Source organism: Gymnoscopelus microlampas (assembly GCF_963454915.1).
Source record: "Gymnoscopelus microlampas genome assembly, chromosome: 9".
Taxonomy (NCBI): Eukaryota; Metazoa; Chordata; class Actinopteri; order Myctophiformes; family Myctophidae; genus Gymnoscopelus; species Gymnoscopelus microlampas.
This window is the reverse complement of record NC_139946.1, coordinates 47,103,445-47,127,038: the sequence shown is the minus strand read 5'-3', so window position 1 is coordinate 47,127,038 and position 23,594 is coordinate 47,103,445. Positions and strand designations below refer to the sequence as shown.

The 23,594-nt window shown below is 38.5% G+C and overlaps 1 protein-coding gene across 1 annotated transcript in view; it reads right to left on the bottom strand.

The window, feature by feature from the left end:
* The window catches only part of prdm5 (PR domain containing 5), a 101,226-nt gene that overhangs the window by 34,353 nt on the left and 43,279 nt on the right, over window positions 1-23,594 (bottom strand). The window contains 1 exon segment of the mRNA XM_084067124.1: window positions 18,144-18,229. Coding sequence (XP_083923250.1) covers window positions 18,144-18,229 — 86 coding nt within the window.

The following is a 23,594-nucleotide window of genomic DNA, read 5'->3' as shown; positions in this document are numbered from 1 at the left end:
TTAGGAGCACGTTTCAGGCAATTTAAAGCTGATTGGTAGTGATTTTTTTGTGAATTCTTTTTTCCGTTTCGGTAGTGACGAAAAGTGACGAGTGACGAAAACAGAACACAAATTGTTCCCCCAAAAACCTGTTAGGAGCACGTTTCAGGCAATTTAAAGCTGATTGGTAGTGATTTTTTTGTGAATTTTTTTTCCCGTTTCGGTAGTGACGAAAAGTGACGAGTGACGAAAACAGAAACAAAATTGTTCCCCCAAAAACCTGTTAGGAGCACGTTTCAGGCAATTTAGAGCTGATTGGTAGTGATGTTTTTGTGATTTTTTTTTCCCGTTTCGGTAGTGACGAAAAGTGACGAGTGACGAAAACAGAAAAAAAATTGTTCCCCCAAAAACCTGTTAGGAGTACGTTTCAGGCAATTTAAAGTTGATTGGTAGTGACTTTTTTGTGACTTTTTTTTTGGTCCCTAACATTCATCGAGCTCTGGACTTAGTACATTTTTTTCCGTTTCGGTAGTGACACTACCGAAACGAAAAAAAAATTGTTCCCCCAAAAACCTGTTAGGAGCACGTTTCAGGAAATTTAAAGCTGATTGGTTGTGATTTTTTTTTTCCGTTTCGGTAGTGACGAAAAGTGACGAGTGACGAAAACAGAACACAAATTGTTCCCCCAAAAACCTGTTAGGAGCACGTTTCAGGCAATTTAAAGCTGATTGGTAGTGATTTTTTTGTGAATTTTTTTTTCCGTTTGGGTAGTGACGAAAAGTGACGAGTGACGAAAACAGAAAAAAAATTGTTCCCCCAAAAACCTGTTAGGAGCATGTTTCAGACAATTTAAAGCTGATTGGTAGTGATTTTTTTGTGAATTTTTTTTTCCGTTTCGGTAGTGACGAAAAGTGACGAGTGACGAAAACAGAAAAACAATTGTTCCCCCAAAAACCTGTTAGGAACACGTTTCAGGCAATTTAAAGCTGATTGGTAGTGATTTTTTTGTGATTTTTTTTTTCCGTTTCGGTAGTGACGAAAAGTGACGAGTAACGAAAACAGAAAAAAAAATAGTTCCCCCAAAAACCTGTTAGGAGCACGTTTCAGGCAATTTAAAGCTGATTGGTAGTGATTTTTTTGTGATTTTTTTTTCCCGTTTCGGTAGTGACGAAAAGTGACGAGTGACGAAAACAGAAAAAAAAATAGTTCCCCCAAAAACCTGTTAGGAGTACGTTTCAGGCAATTTAAAGTTGATTGGTAGTGACTTTTTTGTGACTTTTTTTTTGGTCCCTAACATTCATCGAGCTCTGGACTTAGTACATTTTTTTCCGTTTCGGTAGTGACACTACCGAAACGAAAAAAAAATTGTTCCCCCAAAAACCTGTTAGGAGCACGTTTCAGGAAATTTAAAGCTGATTGGTTGTGATTTTTTTTTTCCGTTTCGGTAGTGACGAAAAGTGACGAGTGACGAAAACAGAACACAAATTGTTCCCCCAAAAACCTGTTAGGAGCACGTTTCAGGCAATTTAAAGCTGATTGGTAGTGATTTTTTTGTGAATTTTTTTTTCCGTTTGGGTAGTGACGAAAAGTGACGAGTGACGAAAACAGAAAAAAAATTGTTCCCCCAAAAACCTGTTAGGAGCATGTTTCAGACAATTTAAAGCTGATTGGTAGTGATTTTTTTGTGAATTTTTTTTTCCGTTTCGGTAGTGACGAAAAGTGACGAGTGACGAAAACAGAAAAACAATTGTTCCCCCAAAAACCTGTTAGGAACACGTTTCAGGCAATTTAAAGCTGATTGGTAGTGATTTTTTTGTGATTTTTTTTTTCCGTTTCGGTAGTGACGAAAAGTGACGAGTAACGAAAACAGAAAAAAAATTGTTCCCCCAAAAACCTGTTAGGAGCACGTTTCAGGCAATTTAAAGCTGATTGGTAGTGATTGTTTTGTGATTTTTTTTCCCGTTTCGGTAGTGACGAAAAGTGACGAGTGACGAAAACAGAAAAAAAAATAGTTCCCCCAAAAACCTGTTAGGAGCACGTTTCAGGCAATTTAAAGCTGATTGGTAGTGATTTTTTTGTGATTTTTTTTCCCCGTTTCGGTAGTGACGAAAAGTGACGAGTGACGAAAACAGAAAAAAAATTGTTCCCCCAAAAACCTGTTAGGAGCACGTTTCAGACAATTTAAAGCTGATTGGTAGTGATTTTTTTGTGATTTTTTTTTCCCGTTTCGGTAGTGACGAAAAGTGACGAGTGACGAAAACAGAAAAAAAAATAGTTCCCCCAAAAACCTGTTAGGAGCACGTTTCAGGCAATTTAAAGCTGATTGGTAGTGATTTTTTTGTGATTTTTTTTCCCGTTTCGGTAGTGACGAAAAGTGACGAGTGACGAAAACAGAAAAAAATTGTTCCCCCAAAAACCTGTTAGGAGCACGTTTCAGGCAATTTAGAGCTGATTGGTAGTGATTTTTTTGTGATTTTTTTTTTTCGTTTCGGTAGTGACGAAAAGTGACGAGTGACGAAAACAGAAAAAAAATTGTTCCCCCAAAAACCTGTTAGGAGCACGTTTCAGGCAATTTAAAGCTGATTGGTAGTGATTTTTTTGTGATTTTTTCTTTTCCGTTTCGGTAGTGACGAAAAGTGACGAGTGACGAAGACAGAAAAAAAATTGTTTCCCCCAAAAACCTGTTAGGAGCACGTTTCAGGCAATTTAAAGCTGATTGGTAGTGATTTTTTTGTGAATTCTTTTTTCCGTTTCGGTAGTGACGAAAAGTGACGAGTGACGAAAACAGAAAAAAAATTGTTCCCCCAAAAACCTGTTAGGAGCACGTTTCAGGCAATTTAAAGCTGATTGGTAGTGATTGTTTTGTGAATTTTTTTTCCCGTTTCGGTAGTGACGAAAAGTGACGAGTGACGAAAACAGAAAAAAAAATAGTTCCCCCAAAAACCTGTTAGGAGCACGTTTCAGGCAATTTAAAGCTGATTGGTAGTGATTTTTTTGTGATTTTTTTTCCCCGTTTCGGTAGTGACGAAAAGTGACGAGTGACGAAAACAGAAAAAAAATTGTTCCCCCAAAAACCTGTTAGGAGCACGTTTCAGGCAATTTAAAGCTGATTGGTAGTGATTTTTTTGTGAATTTTATTTTCCGTTTCGGTAGTGACGAAAAGTGACGAGTGACGAAAACAGAAAAGAAATTGTTCCCCCAAAAACCTGTTAGGAGCACGTTTCAGGCAATTTAGAGCTGATTGGTAGTGATTTTTTTGTGAATTTTTTTTTTCGTTTCGGTAGTGACGAATAGTGACGAGTGACGAAAACAGAAAAAAAATTGTTCCCCCAAAAACCTGTTAGGAGCACGTTTCAGGCAATTTAAAGCTGATTGGTAGTGATTTTTTTGTGATTTTTTCTTTTCCGTTTCGGTAGTGACGAAAAGTGACGAGTGACGAAGACAGAAAAAAAAATGTTTCCCCCAAAAACCTGTTAGGAGCACGTTTCAGGCAATTTAAAGCTGATTGGTAGTGATTTTTTTGTGAATTCTTTTTTCCGTTTCGGTAGTGACGAAAAGTGACGAGTGACGAAAACAGAACACAAATTGTTCCCCCAAAAACCTGTTAGGAGCACGTTTCAGGCAATTTAAAGCTGATTGGTAGTGATTTTTTTGTGAATTTTTTTTTCCGTTTGGGTAGTGACGAAAAGTGACGAGTGACGAAAACAGAAAAAAAATTGTTCCCCCAAAAACCTGTTAGGAGCACGTTTCAGACAATTTAAAGCTGATTGGTAGTGATTTTTTTGTGAATTTTTTTTTCCGTTTCGGTAGTGACGAAAAGTGACGAGTGACGAAAACAGAAAAAAATAGTTCCCCCAAAAACCTGTTAGGAGCACGTTTCAGGCAATTTAAAGCTGATTGGTAGTGATTTTTTTGTGATTTTTTCTTTTCCGTTTCGGTAGTGACGAAAAGTGACGAGTGACGAAGACAGAAAAAAAAATGTTTCCCCCCAAAACCTGTTAGGAGCACGTTTCAGGCAATTTAAAGCTGATTGGTAGTGATTTTTTTGTGAATTTTTTTTTCCGTTTGGGTAGTGACGAAAAGTGACGAGTGACGAAAACAGAACACAAATTGTTCCCCCAAAAACCTGTTAGGAGCACGTTTCAGGCAATTTAAAGCTGATTGGTAGTGATTTTTTTGTGAATTTTTTTTTCCGTTTGGGTAGTGACGAAAAGTGACGAGTGACGAAAACAGAAAAAAAATTGTTCCCCCAAAAACCTGTTAGGAGCACGTTTCAGACAATTTAAAGCTGATTGGTAGTGTTTTTTTTGTGAATTTTTTTTTCCGTTTCGGTAGTGACGAAAAGTGACGAGTGACGAAAACAGAAAAAAAATTGTTCCCCCAAAAACCTGTTAGGAGCACGTTTCAGGCAATTTAAAGCTGATTGGTAGTGATTTTTTTGTGATTTTTTCTTTTCCGTTTCGGTAGTGACGAAAAGTGACGAGTGACGAAGACAGAAAAAAAAATGTTTCCCCCAAAAACCTGTTAGGAGCACGTTTCAGGCAATTTAAAGCTGATTGGTAGTGATTTTTTTGTGAATTCTTTTTTCCGTTTCGGTAGTGACGAAAAGTGACGAGTGACGAAAACAGAACACAAATTGTTCCCCCAAAAACCTGTTAGGAGCACGTTTCAGGCAATTTAAAGCTGATTGGTAGTGATGTTTTTGTGATTTTTTTTTTCCGTTTGGGTAGTGACGAAAAGTGACGAGTGACGAAAACAGAAAAAAAATTGTTCCCCCAAAAACCTGTTAGGAGCACGTTTCAGACAATTTAAAGCTGATTGGTAGTGATTTTTTTGTGAATTTTCTTTTCCGTTTCGGTAGTGACGAAAAGTGACGAGTGACGAAAACAGAAAAAAAATGGTTCCCCCAAAAACCTGTTAGGAGCACGTTTCAGGCAATTTAAAGCTGATTGGTAGTGATTTTTTTGTGATTTTTTCTTTTCCGTTTGGGTAGTGACGAAAAATGACGAGTGACAAAGACAGAAAAAAAAATGTTTCCCCCAAAAACCTGTTAGGAGCACGTTTCAGGCAATTTAAAGCTGATTGGTAGTGATTTTTTTGTGAATTCTTTTTTCCGTTTCGGTAGTGACGAAAAGTGACGAGTGACGAAAACAGAACACAAATTGTTCCCCCAAAAACCTGTTAGGAGCACGTTTCAGGCAATTTAAAGCTGATTGGTAGTGATTTTTTTGTGAATTTTTTTTTCCGTTTGGGTAGTGACGAAAAGTGACGAGTGACGAAAACAGAACACAAATTGTTCCCCCAAAAACCTGTTAGGAGCACGTTTCAGGCAATTTAAAGCTGATTGGTAGTGATTTTTTTGTGAATTTTTTTTTCCGTTTCGGTAGTGACGAAAAGTGACAAGTGACGAAAACAGAAAAAAAATTGTTCCCCCAAAAACCTGTTAGGAGCACGTTTCAGACAATTTAAAGCTGATTGGTAGTGATTTTTTTGTGAATTTTTTTTTCCGTTTCGGTAGTGACGAAAAGTGACGAGTGACGAAAACAGAAAAAAAATTGTTCCCCCAAAAACCTGTTAGGAGCACGTTTCAGGCAATTTAAAGCTGATTGGTAGTGATTTTTTTGTGATTTTTTCTTTTCCGTTTCGGTAGTGACGAAAAGTGACGAGTGACGAAGACAGAAAAAAAAATGTTTCCCCCAAAAACCTGTTAGGAGCACGTTTCAGGCAATTTAAAGCTGATTGGTAGTGATTTTTTTGTGAATTCTTTTTTCCGTTTCGGTAGTGAGGAAAAGTGACGAGTGACGAAAACAGAACACAAATTGTTCCCCCAAAAACCTGTTAGGAGCACGTTTCAGGCAATTTAAAGCTGATTGGTAGTGATGTTTTTGTGAATTTTTTTTTCCGTTTGGGTAGTGACGAAAAGTGACGAGTGACGAAAACAGAAAAAAAATTGTTCCCCCAAAAACCTGTTAGGAGCACGTTTCAGACAATTTAAAGCTGATTGGTAGTGATTTTTTTGTGAATTTTCTTTTCCGTTTCGGTAGTGACGAAAAGTGACGAGTGACGAAAACAGAAAAAAAATGGTTCCCCCAAAAACCTGTTAGGAGCACGTTTCAGGCAATTTAAAGCTGATTGGTAGTGATTTTTTTGTGAATTCTTTTTTCCGTTTCGGTAGTGACGAAAAGTGACGAGTGACGAAAACAGAAAAAAAATTGTTCCCCCAAAAACCTGTTAGGAGCACGTTTCAGGCAATTTAAAGCTGATTGGTAGTGATTTTTTTGTGATTTTTTCTTTTCCGTTTGGGTAGTGACGAAAAGTGACGAGTGACGAAGACAGAAAAAAAAATGTTTCCCCCAAAAACCTGTTAGGAGCACGTTTCAGGCAATTTAAAGCTGATTGGTAGTGATTTTTTTGTGAATTCTTTTTTCCGTTTCGGTAGTGACGAAAAGTGACGAGTGACGAAAACAGAACACAAATTGTTCCCCCAAAAACCTGTTAGGAGCACGTTTCAGGCAATTTAAAGCTGATTGGTAGTGATTTTTTTGTGAATTTTTCTTTCCGTTTCGGTAGTGACGACTAGTGACGAGTGACGAAAACAGAAAAAAAAATGTCCCCCCAAAAACCTGTTAGGAGCACGTTTCAGGCAATTTAAAGCTGATTGGTAGTGATTTTTTTGTGAATTTTTTCTTTTCCGTTTCGGTAGTGACGAAAAGTGACGAGTGACGAAGACAGAAAAAAAAATGTTTCCCCCAAAAACCTGTTAGGAGCACGTTTCAGGCAATTTAAAGCTGATTGGTAGTGATTTTTTTGTGAATTCTTTTTTCCGTTTCGGTAGTGACGAAAAGTGACGAGTGACGAAAACAGAACACAAATTGTTCCCCCAAAAACCTGTTAGGAGCACGTTTCAGGCAATTTAAAGCTGATTGGTAGTGATTTTTTTGTGAATTTTTTTTTCCGTTTGGGTAGTGACGAAAAGTGACGAGTGACGAAAACAGAAAAAAAATTGTTCCCCCAAAAACCTGTTAGGAGCACGTTTCAGACAATTTAAAGCTGATTGGTAGTGATTTTTTTGTGATTTTTTTTTTCCGTTTCGGTAGTGACGAAAAGTGACGAGTGACGAAAACAGAAAAAAAATTTTTCCCCCAAAAACCTGTTAGGAGCACGTTTCAGGCAATTTAAAGCTGATTGGTAGTGATTTTTTTGTGATTTTTTCTTTTCCGTTTCGGTAGTGACGAAAAGTGACGAGTGACGAAGACAGAAAAAAAAATGTTTCCCCCAAAAACCTGTTAGGAGCACGTTTCGGGCAATTTAAAGCTGATTGGTAGTGATTTTTTTGTGAATTCTTTTTTCCGTTTCGGTAGTGACGAAAAGTGACGAGTGACGAAAACAGAAAAAAAAATTGTTCCCCAAAAACCTTTTAGGAGCACGTTTCAAGCAATTTAAAGCTGATTGGTAGTGATTTTTTTGTGATTTTTTTTTTCCGTTTCGGTAGTGACGAAAAGTGACGAGTGACGAAAACAGAAAAAAAATTGTTCCCCCAAAAACCTGTTAGGAGCACGTTTCAGGCAATTTAAAGCTGATTGGTAGTGATTTTTTTGTGATTTTTTTTTCCCGTTTCGGTAGTGACGAAAAGTGACGAGTGACGAAAACAGAAAAAAAAATGTTCCCCCAAAAACCTGTTAGGAACACGTTTCAGGCAATTTAAAGCTGATTGGTTGTGATTTTTTTTCCCCGTTTCGGTAGTGACGAAAAGTGACGAGTGACGAAAACAGAACACAAATTGTTCCCCCAAAAACCTGTTAGGAGCACGTTTCAGGCAATTTAAAGCTGATTGGTAGTGATTTTTTTGTGAATTTTCTTTTCCGTTTGGGTAGTGACGAAAAGTGACGAGTGACGAGTGACGAAAACAGAAAAAAATTGTTCCCCCAAAAACCTGTTAGGAGCACGTTTCAGGCAATTTAAAGCTGATTGGTAGTGATTTTTTTGTGAATTTTTCTTTCCGTTTCGGTAGTGACGACTAGTGACGAGTGACGAAAACAGAAAAAAAAATGTTCCCCCAAAAACCTGTTAGGAGCACGTTTCAGGCAATTTAAAGCTGATTGGTAGTGATTTTTTTGTGAATTTTTCTTTCCGTTTCGGTAGTGACGACTAGTGACGAGTGACGAAGACAGAAAAAAAAATGTTTCCCCCAAAAACCTGTTAGGAGCACGTTTCAGGCAATTTAAAGCTGATTGGTAGTGATTTTCTTGTGATTTTTTTTTCTCGTTTCGGTAGTGACGAAAAGTGACGAGTGACGAAAACAGAAAAAAAAATTGTTCCCCCAAAAACCTTTTAGGAGCACGTTTCGGGCAATTTAAAGCTGATTGGTAGTGATTTTTTTGTGAATTTTTTTTCCGTTTCGGTAGTGACGAAAAGTGACGAGTGACGAAAACAGAAAAAAAAATGTTCCCCCAAAAACCTGTTAGGAGCACGTTTCAGGCAATTTAAAGCTGATTGGTAGTGATTTTTTTGTGATTTTTTTTTTCCGTTTCGGTAGTGACGAAAAGTGACGAGTGACGAAAACAGAAAAAAAATTGTTCCCCCAAAAACCTTTTAGGAGCACGTTTCGGGCAATTTAAAGCTGATTGGTAGTGATTTTTTTTTTCCGTTTCGGTAGTGACGAAAAGTGACGAGTGACGAAAACAGAAAAAAAAATGTTCCCCCAAAAACCTGTTAGGAGCACGTTTCGGGCAATTTAAAGCTGATTGGTAGTGATTTATTTGTGATTTTTTCTTTTCCGTTTCGGTAGTGACGAAAAGTGACGAGTGACGAAAACAGAAAAAAAATTGTTCCCCCAAAAACCTGTTAGGAGCACGTTTCAGGCAATTTAAAGCTGATTGGTAGTGATTTTTTTGTGAATTTTTCTTTCCGTTTCGGTAGTGACGACTAGTGACGAGTGACGAAAACAGAAAAAAAATTGTTCCCCCAAAAACCTGTTAGGAGCACGTTTCAGGCAATTTAAAGCTGATTGGTAGTGATTTTTTTGTGATTTTTTTTTTCCGTTTCGGTAGTGACGAAAAGTGACGAGTGACGAAAACAGAAAAAAAATTGTTCCCCCAAAAACCTGTTAGGAGCACGTTTCAGGCAATTTAAAGCTGATTGGTAGTGATTTTTTTGTGATTTTTTTTCCCCGTTTCGGTAGTGACGAAAAGTGACGAGTGACGAAAACAGAAAAAAAAATGTTCCCCCAAAAACCTGTTAGGAGCAGTTTCAGGAAATTTAAAGCTGATTGGTTGTGATTTTTTTTTTCCGTTTCGGTAGTGACGAAAAGTGACGAGTGACGAAAACAGAACACAAATTGTTCCCCCAAAAACCTGTTAGGAGCACGTTTCAGGCAATTTAAAGCTGATTGGTAGTGATTTTTTTGTGAATTTTTTTTTCCGTTTGGGTAGTGACGAAAAGTGACGAGTGACGAAAACAGAAAAAAAATTGTTCCCCCAAAAACCTGTTAGGAGCACGTTTCAGACAATTTAAAGCTGATTGGTAGTGATTTTTTTGTGATTTTTTTTTTCCGTTTCGGTAGTGACGAAAAGTGACGAGTGACGAAAACAGAAAAAAAATTTTTCCCCCAAAAACCTGTTAGGAGCACGTTTCAGGCAATTTAAAGCTGATTGGTAGTGATTTTTTTGTGATTTTTTCTTTTCCGTTTCGGTAGTGACGAAAAGTGACGAGTGACGAAGACAGAAAAAAAAATGTTTCCCCCAAAAACCTGTTAGGAGCACGTTTCGGGCAATTTAAAGCTGATTGGTAGTGATTTTTTTGTGAATTCTTTTTTCCGTTTCGGTAGTGACGAAAAGTGACGAGTGACGAAAACAGAAAAAAAAATTGTTCCCCAAAAACCTTTTAGGAGCACGTTTCAAGCAATTTAAAGCTGATTGGTAGTGATTTTTTTGTGATTTTTTTTTTCCGTTTCGGTAGTGACGAAAAGTGACGAGTGACGAAAACAGAAAAAAAATTGTTCCCCCAAAAACCTGTTAGGAGCACGTTTCAGGCAATTTAAAGCTGATTGGTAGTGATTTTTTTGTGATTTTTTTTTCCCGTTTCGGTAGTGACGAAAAGTGACGAGTGACGAAAACAGAAAAAAAAATGTTCCCCCAAAAACCTGTTAGGAACACGTTTCAGGCAATTTAAAGCTGATTGGTTGTGATTTTTTTTCCCCGTTTCGGTAGTGACGAAAAGTGACGAGTGACGAAAACAGAACACAAATTGTTCCCCCAAAAACCTGTTAGGAGCACGTTTCAGGCAATTTAAAGCTGATTGGTAGTGATTTTTTTGTGAATTTTCTTTTCCGTTTGGGTAGTGACGAAAAGTGACGAGTGACGAGTGACGAAAACAGAAAAAAATTGTTCCCCCAAAAACCTGTTAGGAGCACGTTTCAGGCAATTTAAAGCTGATTGGTAGTGATTTTTTTGTGAATTTTTCTTTCCGTTTCGGTAGTGACGACTAGTGACGAGTGACGAAAACAGAAAAAAAAATGTTCCCCCAAAAACCTGTTAGGAGCACGTTTCAGGCAATTTAAAGCTGATTGGTAGTGATTTTTTTGTGAATTTTTCTTTCCGTTTCGGTAGTGACGACTAGTGACGAGTGACGAAGACAGAAAAAAAAATGTTTCCCCCAAAAACCTGTTAGGAGCACGTTTCAGGCAATTTAAAGCTGATTGGTAGTGATTTTCTTGTGATTTTTTTTTCTCGTTTCGGTAGTGACGAAAAGTGACGAGTGACGAAAACAGAAAAAAAAATTGTTCCCCCAAAAACCTTTTAGGAGCACGTTTCGGGCAATTTAAAGCTGATTGGTAGTGATTTTTTTGTGAATTTTTTTTCCGTTTCGGTAGTGACGAAAAGTGACGAGTGACGAAAACAGAAAAAAAAATGTTCCCCCAAAAACCTGTTAGGAGCACGTTTCAGGCAATTTAAAGCTGATTGGTAGTGATTTTTTTGTGATTTTTTTTTTCCGTTTCGGTAGTGACGAAAAGTGACGAGTGACGAAAACAGAAAAAAAATTGTTCCCCCAAAAACCTTTTAGGAGCACGTTTCGGGCAATTTAAAGCTGATTGGTAGTGATTTTTTTTTTCCGTTTCGGTAGTGACGAAAAGTGACGAGTGACGAAAACAGAAAAAAAAATGTTCCCCCAAAAACCTGTTAGGAGCACGTTTCGGGCAATTTAAAGCTGATTGGTAGTGATTTATTTGTGATTTTTTCTTTTCCGTTTCGGTAGTGACGAAAAGTGACGAGTGACGAAAACAGAAAAAAAATTGTTCCCCCAAAAACCTGTTAGGAGCACGTTTCAGGCAATTTAAAGCTGATTGGTAGTGATTTTTTTGTGAATTTTTCTTTCCGTTTCGGTAGTGACGACTAGTGACGAGTGACGAAAACAGAAAAAAAATTGTTCCCCCAAAAACCTGTTAGGAGCACGTTTCAGGCAATTTAAAGCTGATTGGTAGTGATTTTTTTGTGATTTTTTTTTTCCGTTTCGGTAGTGACGAAAAGTGACGAGTGACGAAAACAGAAAAAAAATTGTTCCCCCAAAAACCTGTTAGGAGCACGTTTCAGGCAATTTAAAGCTGATTGGTAGTGATTTTTTTGTGATTTTTTTTCCCCGTTTCGGTAGTGACGAAAAGTGACGAGTGACGAAAACAGAAAAAAAAATGTTCCCCCAAAAACCTGTTAGGAGCAGTTTCAGGAAATTTAAAGCTGATTGGTTGTGATTTTTTTTTTCCGTTTCGGTAGTGACGAAAAGTGACGAGTGACGAAAACAGAACACAAATTGTTCCCCCAAAAACCTGTTAGGAGCACGTTTCAGGCAATTTAAAGCTGATTGGTAGTGATTTTTTTGTGAATTTTTTTTTCCGTTTGGGTAGTGACGAAAAGTGACGAGTGACGAAAACAGAAAAAAAATTGTTCCCCCAAAAACCTGTTAGGAGCACGTTTCAGACAATTTAAAGCTGATTGGTAGTGATTTTTTTGTGAATTTTTTTTTCCGTTTCGGTAGTGACGAAAAGTGACGAGTGACGAAAACAGAAAAACAATTGTTCCCCCAAAAACCTGTTAGGAACACGTTTCAGGCAATTTAAAGCTGATTGGTAGTGATTTTTTTGTGATTTTTTTTTTCCGTTTCGGTAGTGACGAAAAGTGACGAGTAACGAAAACAGAAAAAAAATTGTTCCCCCAAAAACCTGTTAGGAGCACGTTTCAGGCAATTTAAAGCTGATTGGTAGTGATTGTTTTGTGAATTTTTTTTCCCGTTTCGGTAGTGACGAAAAGTGACGAGTGACGAAAACAGAAAAAAAAATAGTTCCCCCAAAAACCTGTTAGGAGCACGTTTCAGGCAATTTAAAGCTGATTGGTAGTGATTTTTTTGTGATTTTTTTCCCCCGTTTCGGTAGTGACGAAAAGTGACGAGTGACGAAAACAGAAAAAAAATTGTTCCCCCAAAAACCTGTTAGGAGCACGTTTCAGACAATTTAAAGCTGATTGGTAGTGATTTTTTTGTAATTTTTTTTCCCCGTTTCGGTAGTGACGAAAAGTGACGAGTGACGAAAACAGAAAAAAAATTGTTCCCCCAAAAACCTGTTAGGAGCACGTTTCAGGCAATTTAAAGCTGATTGGTAGTGATTTTTTTGTGAATTTTTTTTTCCGTTTCGGTAGTGACGAAAAGTGACGAGTGACGAAAACAGAAAAAAAAATGTTCCCCCAAAAACCTGTTAGGAACACGTTTCAGGAAATTTAAGGCTGATTGGTTGTGATTTTTTTTTTCCGTTTCGGTAGTGACGAAAAGTGACGAGTGACGAAAACAGAAAAAAAATTGTTCCCCCAAAAACCTGTTAGGAGCACGTTTCAGGCAATTTAAAGCTGATTGGTAGTGATTTTTTTGTGAATTTTTTTTTCCGTTTCGGTAGTGACGAAAAGTGACGAGTAACGAAAACAGAAAAAAAATTGTTCCCCCAAAAACCTGTTAGGAGCACGTTTCAGGCAATTTAAAGCTGATTGGTAGTGATTGTTTTGTGATTTTTTTTTCCCGTTTCGGTAGTGACGAAAAGTGACGAGTGACGAAAACAGAAAAAAAAATTGTTCCCCCAAAAACCTGTTAGGAGCACGTTTCAGGCAATTTAAAGCTGATTGGTAGTGATTTTTTTGTGATTTTTTTTCCCCGTTTCGGTAGTGACGAAAAGTGACGACTGACGAAAACAGAAAAAAAATTGTTCCCCCAAAAACCTGTTAGGAGCACGTTTCAGGCAATTTAAAGCTGATTGGTAGTGATTTTTTTGTGAATTTTTTTTTCCGTTTCGGTAGTGACGAAAAGTGACGAGTAACGAAAACAGAAAAAAAATTGTTCCCCCAAAAACCTGTTAGGAGCACGTTTCAGGCAATTTAAAGCTGATTGGTAGTGATTGTTTTGTGATTTTTTTTTCCCCGTTTCGGTAGTGACGAAAAGTGACGACTGACGAAAACAGAAAAAAAATTGTTCCCCCAAAAACCTGTTAGGAGCACGTTTCAGGCAATTTAAAGCTGATTGGTAGTGATTTTTTTGTGAATTTTATTTTCCGTTTCGGTAGTGACGAAAAGTGACGAGTGACGAAAACAGAAAAGAAATTGTTCCCCCAAAAACCTGTTAGGAGCACGTTTCAGGCAATTTAGAGCTGATTGGTAGTGATTTTTTTGTGAATTTTTTTTTTTCGTTTCGGTAGTGACGAAAAGTGACGAGTGACGAAAACAGAAAAAAATTGTTCGCCCAAAAACCTGTTAGGAGCACGTTTCAGGCAATTTAAAGCTGATTGGTAGTGATTTTTTTGTGATTTTTTCTTTTCCGTTTCGGTAGTGACGAAAAGTGACGAGTGACGAAAACAGAAAAAAAATTGTTCCCCCAAAAATCTGTTAGGAGCACGTTTCAGGCAATTTAAAGCTGATTGGTAGTGATTTTTTTGTGAATTTGTTTTTCCGTTTCGGTAGTGACGAAAAGTGACGAGTGACGAAAACAGAAAAAAATTGTTCCCCCAAAAACCTGTTAGGAGTACGTTTCAGGCAATTTAAAGTTGATTGGTAGTGACTTTTTTGTGAATTTGTTTTTCCGTTTCGGTAGTGACGAAAAGTGACGAGTGACGAAAACAGAAAAAAAAATGTTCCCCCAAAAACCTGTTAGGAGTACGTTTCAGGCAATTTAAAGTTGATTGGTAGTGACTTTTTTGTGACTTTTTTTTTGGTCCCTAACATTCATCGAGCTCTGGACTTAGTACATTTTTTTCCGTTTCGGTAGTGACACTACGGAAACGAAAAAAAAATGTTCCCCCAAAAACCTGTTAGGAGTACGTTTCAGCAATTTAAAGTTGATTGGTAGTGACTTTTTTGTGACTTTTTTTTTGGTCCCTAACATTCATCGAGCTCTGGACTTAGTCATTTTTTTTCCGTTTCGGTAGTGACACTACCGAAACGAAAAAAGAAATTGTTCCCCCAAAACCCTGTTAGGAGTACGTTTCAGGCAATTTAAAGTTGATTGGTAGTGACTTTTTTGTGACTTTTTTTTTGGTCCCTAACATTCATCGAGCTCTGGACTTAGTAATTTTTTTTCCGTTTCGGTAGTGACACTACCGAAACGAAAAAAAAATTGTTCCCCCAAAAACCTGTTAGGAGTACGTTTCAGGCAATTTAAAGTTGATTGGTAGTGACTATTTTGTGACTTTTTTTTTGGTCCCTAACATTCATCGAGCTCTGGACTTAGTAATTTTTTTTCCGTTTCGGTAGTGACACTACCGAATTGTACTCCTTTAAAAGTTCAGAGATTTATAATGGAGGCGGATGGAAGGTTTCGGGACCTCAAAAAAACACTTTCACCTAGAAACTCCATTCACAGTTCAAAAAATCCACCTTACTGTGGACATGCATCCTTGAGATGTTTTACTTTGAAATGATTTGTAGTTTTTGAAATATTTGACTTTAAGCGCCTAATGCATTGTCAATTGTCAAGTCCAGAGCTCGATGAATGTTAGGGACCAAAAAAAAGTCACTACAAAGTACTACCAATCAACTCTAAATTGCCTGAAACGTACTCCTAACAGGTTTTTGGGGGGACGATTTTTTTTATGGCCTCCACACTTAGTGATTTTTTCGGATTTAACTTTCGTTTCGGTAGTGACAAACTTTCGTTTCGGTAGTGACGCAATGGTGAAGAAAAAAAAGTCTAAAAGTCTAAAATATTCGTCGACTACCTTTCTTCTCTTACAAAAACTAAATAACTAAATAAAAACTAAGCTATGAAGACTAAAACATTTTCTACCATCTTTCAAATAAAAACTAGATCTACAAGCTCACAACGCGTCATAGTGCGACGCGTTGTGAGCTTGTAGATCGCTATTTTCAGCATGCAACCAAGTGTAAAATCAGCCATTACGACGCCATCAAGGCACCGCCAAGACACATTTTAGTCGACTAAATCAACTGTAGATTTAGTCGACTAAAATCTTATGATAATTAGTCCACTAAATCTAGACTGAAACATTTCAGGTGACTAAAATATGACGTTGTGTTGTCAAAATCAACACTACCACACAATTCGAGTGATCAATATGTTTTTGTACATGATGTTTAACCTATGTTCCGGTATTATCTAATTATCATTGGAATCGTAATATATAACTTAGATTTAGACTGATGAGTGTCAGCTGTTTTTTGTATGAATAGAGTATGTTGTTTTATGTTGTGATGTTTTATGTGGACCCCCAGGAAGACGGCAGCGGAAGCTAATGGGGATCCGAATAAAGACTAAAGAAAGAATGAATAAACGCTTATAGATCTGTTCTTTTTTTTTAAACCATACACCTTCTGAAAGCCCAGAAAGGAAGCTGTCATCTGTTCATCATTTCCGTGCATGAAATACATATTTCTTAAATATAGAGTAGGGAGAGACCACCTCCAACCACTGCAGTGCAAATGTACTGCACTAGTTCTGTCATATTCACTAGTGAACCATACCGATTGATTAAAATCACGTTTTTTTTATTGATTATTATATATTACAAATAAGTTCCAGATGGCAGCTTTAAAGAGGACTGTTGTAATGGAAGATAGTGAAGTCACCGTTATACCTCTGGCTCTATCATTCCTACTGTCTCCTTCTCTCTCTCTTTCTCTCTCTCTTTGTCTGTCTCTGTCTCTGTCTCTCATTCGCTCTCTCTCACACACACACACACGCACGCGCACGCACATGCAAACGCACACGCACACTCACACGTGCACAGTAGCTTTGCACATCCCTCTGTAACATCCATAAAGTGCACGTGTGCTGCTGTGTCTCCTGCAGACACTTCATGTATCTTGTGCTAGAGAACATAATAAAGTGTCTCTGGTGGTTGGACAACTATTTCCTAATGGCCAGCTGCTCAGCTGCCTGGTTTACTGCTCCACCGTGGCTCCCTGCCTCGCTCACACACTGATTGTTACGGCTACGTAACACACTCCACATAAACGCTTGGTGGAAGAAGCACTCAGATTCTTTTTAGACTTAAGTAAAAGTAGCAATATGATGTAAGGCCTGTATTTAAGCCATTAAGGCCTGAGGCGATTCTTAAACTGTTTTTTGGAGAAAAATACATTTTAAAAAATCAAGATTTTTCAAAAATAGCAGATCTACAAGCTTGTATATCTGCTATTTTTGAATAGCCAAAGAAATCTAAAGTGACACAGATGCGCTCCAGGTCTTAATGGGTTAAGCCATTAAGGCCTGAGGTTCCGATTCTACAAAGAGTCTTCTGAATCCTAACAGTTTTCTGAAAAACGTATGTTGCTATAATAATATCAGTGGTTGTCAAACGTTTTTCATGTCAAGGACCTCCAAAAAAATTACATGTATGTAGACGCAGACCCCCATCTGAAAATATGTTGTTCCAAGGACCCCGGAAAGCAAAGATTTGAGTTAAAAATGTTTGCTTTCAAATGATGTATATTCAAAGATTTGCAAAAATGTTCGCGATTTGTCAAAAATAGCAGATCTACAAGCTCATAGGGCGGCACTCGGTGCCACACTATGAGCTTGTAGATCTGCTATTTTTGAATAGCCAAACTATAAAATAATGGTTTAAGTGGTTACACAGATGCGTTCCCGTTTTTTAATGGGTTAAAATGTTACTTGAGTAAGAATACAAAAAGTATTGGCATCAAAATATTGTCGCTAAGAAGTACAATATTTGCCTCTGAGATGTGGTGGAGTAGAAGTATAAAGCATTCAAACGTGTAAAAAAACTCAAGTTAAGTAAAAGTGCCTCAAAATTGTACTCAAGTACAGTCCTTGAGTAAATGTACTTGGTTACTTTCCACCCCTGAACATAACACACTCCCATAAAACGCTTACGTGCACACAACTGTTAACTGGCTCTCTAACAAACACTCGTGCAGGCAGGCGTGCACAAAACGCACATGACGCAATGAGAACACACACATGCAAACTCACAAACTGTGAGCTTGCATTTTTCTTTTTCTTTTTTTCATCAAACGTGGCAGAGGGAAATAACAAATCATTTCCACAGAGGCATAGGAATAGGATAACTCTCACCGTGGAATCATGACAAAAACTACTTAAAGACAGGGTGCCGTGATTTTCAGTGATTTTCCCCCCCCTAAAACAGTAGCTACATGGGTGCCGCCATTACTGTTTAGAAATATAATTTGACCGGAATCACGTTTGAAATCTCGTCTCGCGATACTTCCGCCTTCTGTCCGGACCAATGGCGGGCGGAAGTGTCGCGAGACGAGATTTCAAAGACCTCATGATGTATCTAAATTTGGAGAAAATCTAATTCAATTTGAGGGGATCACCGGGAAAATGTGATCATGCATGGGGCCCTATGATTAAACACATATAACTAAATTAAAGACGCTACAGGACAAAGAAAACAACTGCCACCACGTTGAATGAAGCACCATTCCAATTACTGCACAAAGCCACTGTATCATTTTACTAGCTAATTACAAATATATTCACATAAAGGAAATAATCCATTATCCAACAAATTACTATGCTTTACTGTATGTCAAGCTTTTTATCCCTGTGTGTGTGTGTGTGTGTGTGTGCGTGCGTGCGTGCGTGCGTGCGTGCGTGCGTGCGTGCGTGCGTGCGTGTGTGTGAGTGTGAGGACTTACGCGAGTGTGAGTGCGGATGTGCATCTTCAGTCCGTCGTTCTTGCTGAAGGCCTTGTCACAGTAGGGACACTGGTAGGGACGTTCACCTGTGGGGTAAACACACCATCAGTACCGTTATAGCACCCACATACTGTCCAATCAGGATGCTTCAGGTAACTCTGAGAGTGAACAAATGGTTGCAGACATTATAGGGAACCAAACTTAGATATTATTCTCAGACCTGCATGCACGTATAAAATAAACATATGAAGGACTAACTCAGAGAATGAAAAACTTAACCCATTAAGACTGGGAACGCATCTGTGTCATTTTATAGATTTCTTTGGGCTATTTTGTTTTGAGAAATCGTGAAAATGTGTGCAAATCTTTGAATATATATATATATATATATATTTTTTTTTTAAAGCAAACATTTTTTACTCAAATCTTTGCTTCTGGGAATACTACAAATGTCTTCTAAATCCTAACAGTTTTTTTTGGAAAACACTTATGTTGCTATAAGTGGTTCTCAAACTTTTTTCATGTCAAGGACCTGCAAATTATATGTATTTGGCGACCCCCATCTCAAAATATTTTGTTCCATGGACCCCCCCATTTGAGTTACAAATGTTTGCTTTAAAAATATAAATATATTCAAAGATTTGCAAAATAAATCACGATTTTCCCCAAAAAATAGAAGATCTACAAGCTCATAGCGCGGCACTCGGTGCTGCGCTATGAGCTTATATCTGCTATTTTTGAATAGCCCAAAGAAATCTAAAATGACACAGATGTGTGCTATCAATGCACCAAGACAGACAGCAAAGGAGTCACGTGACAAAACAGATCTACAAGCTAACAACGTATCATCACAGTGCAATAAGTGTTATTAGCTTGTAGATCTATCGTTTTTTTTGTGACGTCCTGTATACAGTACATTAGGCATTACATTCCACGTAATGCTAGACATGTTTTTGGGACATGTTTTTAAATGAACAAAATCAATAGCCCAAAAACTATGCAAATTCTATCCAAACATTTTCCAAAACATCTGATTAATTCCTAAACTTTTTCCAGGCCTGGAATTTTCTAAATGTTTCCAGGAATTGTCATGACCGTGGGAACCCTGTCTGCCAGCCCTGTGGCTCTGATGTCACAACCATGACTGGCAGCGCCGCCCTGACCCCTGACCCCTGACTACAGCACCTACTGCCGTATACTACAGTATCCTCTCTCTCTCTCTCTCTCTCTCTCTCTCTCTCTCTCTCTCTCTCTCTCTCTCTCTCTCTCTCTCTCTCTCTCTCTCTCTCTCTCTCTCTCTCTCTCTCTCTCTCTCTCTCTCTCTCTCTCTCTCTCTCTCTCTCACTCTCTCCCTCCCTCCCTCCCTCTGCTGTCGGTGTATGAATGTGTGTGTGTGAATGTAATGCACAATCATTGTAAAGCGCCTTGGATAAAGGCGCTACATAAAATGCACCATTTACCACACACACACACACACACACACACACACACACACACACACACACACACACACACACATTCTCCCTCTGTCTGTCTGTCTGTCTGTCTGTCTGTCTCTCTCTCTCTCTGTCTCTCTCTTTCTCTCTCTCTCTCTCCCTCTCTCTCTCTCTCTCTCTCTCTCTCTCTGGGTTCCAGTCCCCTGCGGTCGGTCCATAATATATATTGCTATGTGTGCTGCCATTGGCCCACAAGCGTCTAGTATCAGATCAAGAGGCCTATATGGGGGCCGTGCCGTGCCGCAGCGTGCCGTATATATATCCCATCTGGATCAAAGAGGGGGCGAGCGGGGCAAAAACTCTGAGCAGATCCTATCAGAGCCGACGCAGCGCCGTCCGCAAAGAGGAAGTGACAGGCTGTCAGTCAAACGGGGGGCCGCCAACACGTGGATCTGTTTACGCCCGAGCTGATCCACAGGCCCGATAGGAGCGGCTGGCTTGATTACTAATCTATAGAAAAGGAAACCCATGAGGTAACCCACGACGACCAACCGCTGCTACAATCCTCAGCATCCATTTTTAACCCATTAAGACCGGGAACGCATCTGTGTCTATAACCATTATTTTTATACTTTGGGCTATTCAAAAATAGCAGATCTAAAAGCTCATAGCGCTATTTTTTTTTTTAATCTTGGAACATTTTGTGCAAATCTTTGTGTGTGTGTGTGTGTGTGTGTGTCTGTCCGTCCGTATGTTTGAGCACGGCCTAAACAGTTGCAGCTGATTGCAACACAAGGATGCAACCAGTTGCACTAATTCACTCATCAAAGGCACCACTCTCTTCACACTGGGTGTGATTTTTAACTCAAATCTTTGGTTCTGGGGGGTCCCTGGAACAACATATTTTGATGGGGATCGGTGGCCAAAAAACATAATTTTGGGTGGTCCTTGACAAGAAGAAGTTTGAGCACCGCTGATATAGCAACAATAGTTTTTATCAGAAAAAAAGAAGACATTTGTTGAGACGTTTGACAGTTACAAATGTTCGCTTTAAAAAAAAATATATATATATATTCAAAGGTTTGCACACATTTTCACGATTTTTCAAAAATAGCAGATCTACAAGCTCATAGCGCGGCACTCGGTGCCGCACTATGAGCTTGTATATCTGCTATTTTTTTAATAGCCAAAGAAATCTTAAAATGACACAGATGCGTTCCCGGTCTTAATGGGTTAACCCCCGAGACTTCAAATCGACGGTTTCATTTTTTTTACACCGTGAGAGTCAAATGATGCTCACAGGGTTTTCGTAGTGCAAAATGTGAAAAAATCACAAAGAAATCTATTGTACAGACTTTTACGGGCCAGGAAATATGATGGTTTTTGAACGACTTTGCTTTGCTTTTGCTTTTGGCAGTTGAGTTCAAGATCATTGGAGCTCCGCCGTTCCGTGGTTTTGACTACCAGCTATCCGTCTATTGTTAAAATATGTCTCATTGGTAATGACTGACCAATAAAAAGAGAAAAAGGAGGGAAAAAGCCAGTGGATCCGACGCAAATAAGGCTGCTGGTGGATCTCGCGTCATTTCTGGGATAATGAATAAAGGGAGTTTTTTGGACATGGTCTGACTCTGCTCTGAATTAAAGACCCTCTGTAAATAGAACAGCTCCCAGGGGACTACTGTCCATGCAATAGTAACTTCATAAAAACCTTTAACCCGCTCAATCCGGGATACACATCTGTGTCACTTTAGATTGTAGCCATAACCATTATTTTATACTTGTGGCTATTCAAAAATTATTTATTTTTTTATCGTGAAAATTTGTGCAGATCTTTGAATATTGCTTACAAATCTTTGCTTCTGGGGGGTCCATGGGGGGTCCGCGACCAAATACATATCATTTTGGGTGGTCTTTGACATGAAAAAGTTGGCGCACCACTGATATAGCAACACACTGTTAGGATTTAGAATACATTTTTGGATATGTATTTGGCCGCGGACCCCCATCTCAAAATATTTTCTTCCAGGGACTCCCCAGAAGCAGAAGATTTGAGTTACAAATGTTCGCTTTCAAAAATATATATATATTTCAAGATGTGAACAGATGATTTTTTTCAAAAATAGCAGACCTACAAGCTCATAGCGCGGCACTCGGTGCCGCGCTATGAGCTTGTAGATCTGCTATTTTTGAATAGCCCAAAGACATCTAAATGACAGAGATGCGTTCCCGGATTGGATGGGTTAAAAAGAGAGACACAGCAGCAGTGTGTGTGTGTGTGTGTGTGTGTGTGTGTGTGTGTGTGTGTGTGTGTGTGTGTGTGTGTGTGTGTGTGTGTGTGTGTGTGTGTGTGTGTGTGTGTGTGTGTGTGTGTGGGGGTTGTACAATCTAATCTCCCATCCGCTCTGTAGCAGCAGCAGCAGTAATGGCTCTTTAGCGGCTAATTGTCGAACAGGAAAGCAAGTGGTTTTTATTGATGGGGGAGATGTTTAGGCCCATGTAGATAATAAGGTTAATTAGCTGTGTTTCCCTGGGATTCAAAAAAAAACATGCAAAGACGGTTATTAAATCAAGAGGAGCCCGTCCTGAGACTAGATCGGAAGATGAATATTATTATTAACCCATTTAGACCGGGAACACATCTGTGTCAATTTTTTTTATTTCTTTGGCTATTCAAAAATAGCAGATCTACAAGCTCATAGCGCGGCACTCGGCTTGTAGATCTGCTATTTTTTGAAAAATCGTGAAAATGTGTGCAAACCTTTGAATATATATATTTTTAAGCAAACATTTTGTAAAATATTTTTGTTCCAGGGACCCCCAGAAGCAGCGATTTAAAAGTTAAAAATGTTGTTTAAAAATGTATTCAAAGATTTGCACAAATGTTCAAGAGTTTTCAAACATAGCAGATCTACAAGCATGTTTTTTTTAGTACAAAATGATGGTTATAGCAAAAAAAGAAATGACACAGTATGTGTTCCCGGTCTTAATGGGTTAAGTCCCAGTTCCCAACATGTAAAAAAAAAAAAAGAAATCCAATCCAATCCAAAATGGACATTGTGTTGCAGGATGACACAGATTGTAACTTCGTATCTTGTCTCTGTTCAGCTGTAAACCTCTTATGTCTCAAAACTGGTTACTTTTCAGGATTCAAATTCAACAATGGCAAAAAAATGGAAGATCTACAAGCTTGAAACACGGCGCGGCTATTTTTGGATGCTTTTGTGCGATGCTTAGCGATGGCCTAGCGGTTAAGGCGCATGCCTTTTCAACAAAGCTTTTGCATAGCCTTTTTTTCCTTTGGTCTTTTAATTAGATTTTTTCTCTCCAAGAAAGGGGGGTCCTGTTGTTGTTTTTGCTCTGCCTTTGTTATTTTTGTGCCATTTGACGCGCCCCCCATCAATCAATCAATCAATCAATTGAACAGAATATCTGAATGTGAATATTAATTGATGAGAAAGTCAATATTGTGCATTGAAGATTAGATATCTGTAATAGCTGTTTCCCTTAAATAGAAAGACAAACAACTTTTTTACAATGTGGTCTTTATCCAGAGAGCTGTTTACAATCTAACAACACAATACACATAACACAAGTGCTTATTGTATTATTGTATAAAGTGTTAATTAAACAAAGGAGTCCATTTGGTGACAGTATTTTGTACACTAGTCTGGAGCTGTCTAATCTGACGGCGGACTTCCTGACATCAACGTCTGGCCACGCCCACGTTAATGACGCCCTATGTCATTTTCCATGCCAGCGCCCCCTGTGGTGAGGAAGTACAGAGAAGCACCCCACCTCCAGTGGAAGAAAGTGAAAGGATGCTCATGTTCTCCACATCAAGGACCCCAATGGAAAATGGAAAAATAGCAGATATACAAGCTCATGGCGCGGCACCGAGTGCCGTGCCATGAGCTTGTAGATCTGCTATTTTTGAAGAATCGTGAAAATGTGTGCAAATCTTTGAGGCGCTTTCTTGGGTTTAATATCCTCTAAACAGACCTTGAACTGTACT